The sequence below is a fragment of the Palaemon carinicauda genome, chromosome 4 (genome assembly GCF_036898095.1).
Source record: "Palaemon carinicauda isolate YSFRI2023 chromosome 4, ASM3689809v2, whole genome shotgun sequence".
Lineage (NCBI taxonomy): Eukaryota > Metazoa > Arthropoda > Malacostraca > Decapoda > Palaemonidae > Palaemon > Palaemon carinicauda.
The window spans coordinates 11,796,852-11,801,256 of record NC_090728.1 but is presented as its reverse complement, the minus strand read 5'-3'; the positions used below and the strand labels follow the sequence as shown (position 1 = coordinate 11,801,256).

The 4,405-nt window shown below is 37.2% G+C and overlaps 1 protein-coding gene across 1 annotated transcript; it reads right to left on the bottom strand.

The window, feature by feature from the left end:
* Nucleotides 1-776: 776 nt before the first annotated feature.
* On the bottom strand, nt 777-2,814 carry LOC137639278 (uncharacterized). Its single transcript, XM_068371561.1, has 2 exons — nt 1,123-2,814; nt 777-833 (listed from the first exon to the last, which is right to left on the bottom strand). The coding sequence occupies exons 1-2, from the start codon at nt 2,812-2,814 to the stop codon at nt 777-779; spliced, it is 1,749 nt and encodes a 582-aa protein (XP_068227662.1).
* Between the last annotated feature and the right edge of the window lie 1,591 nt (nt 2,815-4,405).

Genomic DNA, 4,405 nt, shown 5'->3' with positions numbered 1-4,405 from the left:
ATCTGCCTCAAGATCCAGGTAGGAAGGGAGGGACTGTAGGATTTGCGAGTTCTCAGAGTCCTTCCATGACATCACAATTTCATCCGATAAGGATTTTTCTGCAATAGAATTGTTATCATATTCCATTAGTGGTAGAGACTGTACAACAGCAAGGTTACATACTTCCTTTGATGGCGATCTTACAAAAGGTTTCAAAAGATTTACATGGACTACCCGAGAAGATTGTCTTTTATCTGGAGTCTTAATCAGGTAGTTAACTTTAGAAATTCGTTTAGCAATTACATAAGGTCCCATGAATTTCTTACGTAATGAATTACCAAGAATGGGATGATACACTAATACCTCATCACCAACATTAAAGCTTCTTACCTTTGCTTTCTTATCATACAGATGTTTCATACCTTCCTGTGCCATTTGCAGATTACTTTGAGCAAATTGCAGAAGCTTACTCAATCTCCGATTCAGTGAAGCAAGATATTTCGATGCATCAAACTCTTCTCCCTTTCTATCACCCTGAAGAATTCTCTCCTTTATAGAAGTGAGTATGGTGCGTGGTCTTCGTCCAAACATAAGTTCGAAAGCACTGATGTTAGTAGATTCATTGCGAACACTACGCAATACATACATTAATAGGTCTAGATCTTCATCCCAGTCCTTTCCCGTCTCGAAGATATACTTCCTTAGTAAAGCTTTCATTGTCTGATGAAATCTCTCTAGGGCTCCATTGGTCTGAGGATGGTAAGCTGAGGCCAGAACATGATTAATTCTAAACAGTTTCAATGTATCTCTAAAAACCTTACTGGTAAAATTTGTTCCACGATCACATTGTATCTCTTTTGGAAAACCAAAGATAGTAAAAACATTTAGCAATTGTTTAACAATTGTTTTTGATGCTATATTACATATTGGAATGGCAATAGGGAACCTAGTAGTAGGACATAGTATAGACAATATATACTCATTTCCTTTACTAGTTCTATTTAAGGGACCTACACAATCTATAATAACTTTATCAAAAGGAACTTTTGGTACAGTAACAGGTATTAATGGTGCTGGAGGAACAGACTGATTGGGTTTACCTACCAGTTGACATGTCGAGCAAGCATTTACAAAGTTTCTTACATCCTTTTTCATACCTAACCAATAAAAATCTTCTGCCAGTCGCTGATAAGTTTTGGTGATTCCTAAGTGACTATCCACCGAGTGTGCAATCTCTAGAAAGGCTTTGCAGTGCAACTTCGGAACCACCAGTTGCTGTTTGTCCCCCCAATCGTCTTCATAACGCAGTTTAGGAGAACGAAAATGTCGTGGAAGGATTCCCCTTTCCTTATAAAAGTAAGGAGACTTCTGATCCTTCTCTGGTTGATCGATCACCTTCCTAAATAATGACTGTAAAGATTCATCTATAAGTTGGTCATTAGCAAATTTATCAGGAGTAATATCTAATAGTTTAATAGCATTTTCAACCTGTTCAGAAGCACAATTTGAAAGATTAAGGTCAGGATTATTAGTAGTTGTTCTTTTAGACCTGGTTACCACCTGACATTGTTTTTCATTAACCTCGGGAGAGGGACATTGTTTTTGATTAACCTCGGGAGAGGTAATTAGTAAATTGCTAAAAACTGTCCCGTGGGCCAAGTCATTGCCTATCAACACATCGATATCCCTGCATGGAAATTCCTTTTCATTTAAGGCCACTTCTACTGATCCGTCATAGTACGGGCATTTCATTTGTATAGTTACTAATGGAAACACAGTTTCATGTGACAAATCTGAGACTGCTACATACCTGCCTGTAGCCTTTGCTAATCGTTGAAGTTTTGGGCTGATGAAAGTTTGCGATGAAGCAGTATCACGCAACATAGTAACCGTTTCGTCCCCAACAGTTCCTTTGCATTTAAATATATCAAAATCAGTCTTACTTTCTATAAAAAACATAACTTTCTTACCTCCAGGTGAAGTTACGTTAGAGGTCGGATGTCCTGTATTCGGAGAAGTGTGCTTGCTTGGAAAATTCTCCAAAGCTTTAGCTTTTTGCCGAGATTGAGCTACTTTGCATTGAGGCATATCGCAGTCTTGGATCAAATGACCAGTAGTCCTGCAAAAAGTACAGTAAATATCTACATTATCATTTTTAGACTGACCCGAGACCGTATTTACCCGTTTAGTCTTGTGAATAAGAAAATACTCATCTGCCAATACTGCTGCTTTCTTAGGATCCTTTTCTTGTCTTTCTTTAATGTACATTGATATGTTAGCTGGAATTTTACGCAGGAACTCTTCCAAAACAATTAGTTCTTTAAGGTTTTCAAAGGAAGTAACATATTCTTTATCAATCCATTTCTCAAACAGCTTAACTTTTAAAGTAAAAAATTCCAAGAAAGTTTGCCCAACACCTTTATTTGAATTTCTGAAATTTTGCCTATAACCATCTGGAGTAATACTGTAGCCATCTAACACAGCTTTCTTTAAGATTTCGTAATTTCTTTCTGTAATCATTTGAGCACAAATTGAAGCTGCCTTACCTTTAAAGGAAGTCCTAATTAGTAACACCCATTCAGTCTTAGGCCATTTTAATGAAGCGGTGGTATTTTCAAAAATTGAAAAAAAGTTCTCTGGGTCCTGTTCATTAAAGATGGGAATCAATTTCCTGGCTTTAAACACGTCAAATTGCTCTGGAAAATCTTTCTCTGCTTTCCTCTCACTTAGCCTCATTTCTACCAATTGTCGTTCTAGTTCCAGTTTCTTCTTATTATCAATTTCTTTTTCAATTTCTAAATTTTCTAGACGAACCTTTTCGACTTCAATCTTCATTCTCTCTCTCTCTCTTTCATGATCTCTAGTGAAGTTCTTTCTTTAGCTATTTCAGCTTCAGCCTTCTCTACTGAAGCTCTTTCTTTAGCTATTTCAGCTTCAGCCTTTGTTCTCTCTAACTCTATCATTAACTTCAAGGTCTCAGCTGTGGGTTGAGGAGCTTTCTCCAATGCTAAAGGCCATACTCTTTTTGCTTCTTCCTCTGATATATAACCCTTATCGACTAACTTTGTCAATACCAGTCCCAAAATCTCTTTCTTAACTGCACCTCCAGGAACAACAATATCGTGGTCTTCCGCAAGTTTCAGTAACTCTGCCTTTTTAGCATACCTCAACGCTCCTAAATGTTCTTTAGGGTCTGCTGCAAAATCTAATGCGTTAAATGACATATTGGCAACTATGAGATACACCTATCTTCGGCACATTTATGGTACAGTTTTGATATGCACAAAACAAAGCAAAATATTCAATAGTAAATAAACATTCAAAAATACGTTAACATGTAACTATAAAGTGACCAATAGAAAAGATTTGTGATATAGAGTTGGAAGGTTGATAAGGGTTAGCTACTCCCTAGTGAAGAACTTCCATCAAATATCACTACAAAATTAAGGCTTATTTGCCTTTATGGCTTTCAAAAGCCAATGGAAGTGACCCAGATTAATACTAGGATGGCCCAAAAGAAGCCGTGATACCTCATAAAAAATGCTTAAATGGGTACGTATCTCTAGTATGCTAGTGAACACTTAAGATATTTAGTATAGCTTAAATACCTGATAATTTCATGAGCCTGGCCTACCCAAATGCTGTATGTGGTCCTCCCGCTGGTGCCACAATCATTCACCCACAATAACCGTTGATACACAAATTACAATATGTTACTCAAGGTGGTCTAATACTGTTTAAGGATTTTTACAGCACAGAACTTAAATTTCAATAACAAATTGGGCAATTGGGGCACTTAAACTATATAATATTAATATTCACAATGAATCAAAATTAACACAATACCGGTCAGGCCCCCACTGTCACGTTCCTCATATTCTCATTTCCAGATTTAAAACCTTCTTCCGAGGAATGCGAACTGTACCCTCAATGGCCCCAGTGTTCTTATCACTTCAGTTCTTGATTTATTCGTCAACAGCTACTGTAGATAAATGATGCAACACCAACGGGAAAAGACACTCAAGAATGAATGGTAATACATTTATAAACAGCTTAAGTATAAACTAAAATAACACTTTACACTTTGGTTGGGTAAACCAGACTGCTCTAGATTTAAACAAATGGGAAAAATTTAACTTATATGCCTAATCAGGGATTATGTACAATATATACAATTTATTGCCGATTTAGCGAAAACTAGATGGCGCTGGAGCATTTGCTTAGCGATGGCTAGATGGCGCTGGAGCGTTTGCTTAGCGATGGCTAGATGGCGCTGGAGCGTTTGCTTAGCGATGGCTAGATGGCACTGGATCATTTGCTTAGCGATGGCTAGACGGCGCTGGAGCATTTGCTTAGCGATGGCTATATAGCGCTGGTTCAACAGAGAAGTAGTCAAAATAATATTTTCGTAATAATATATATATAT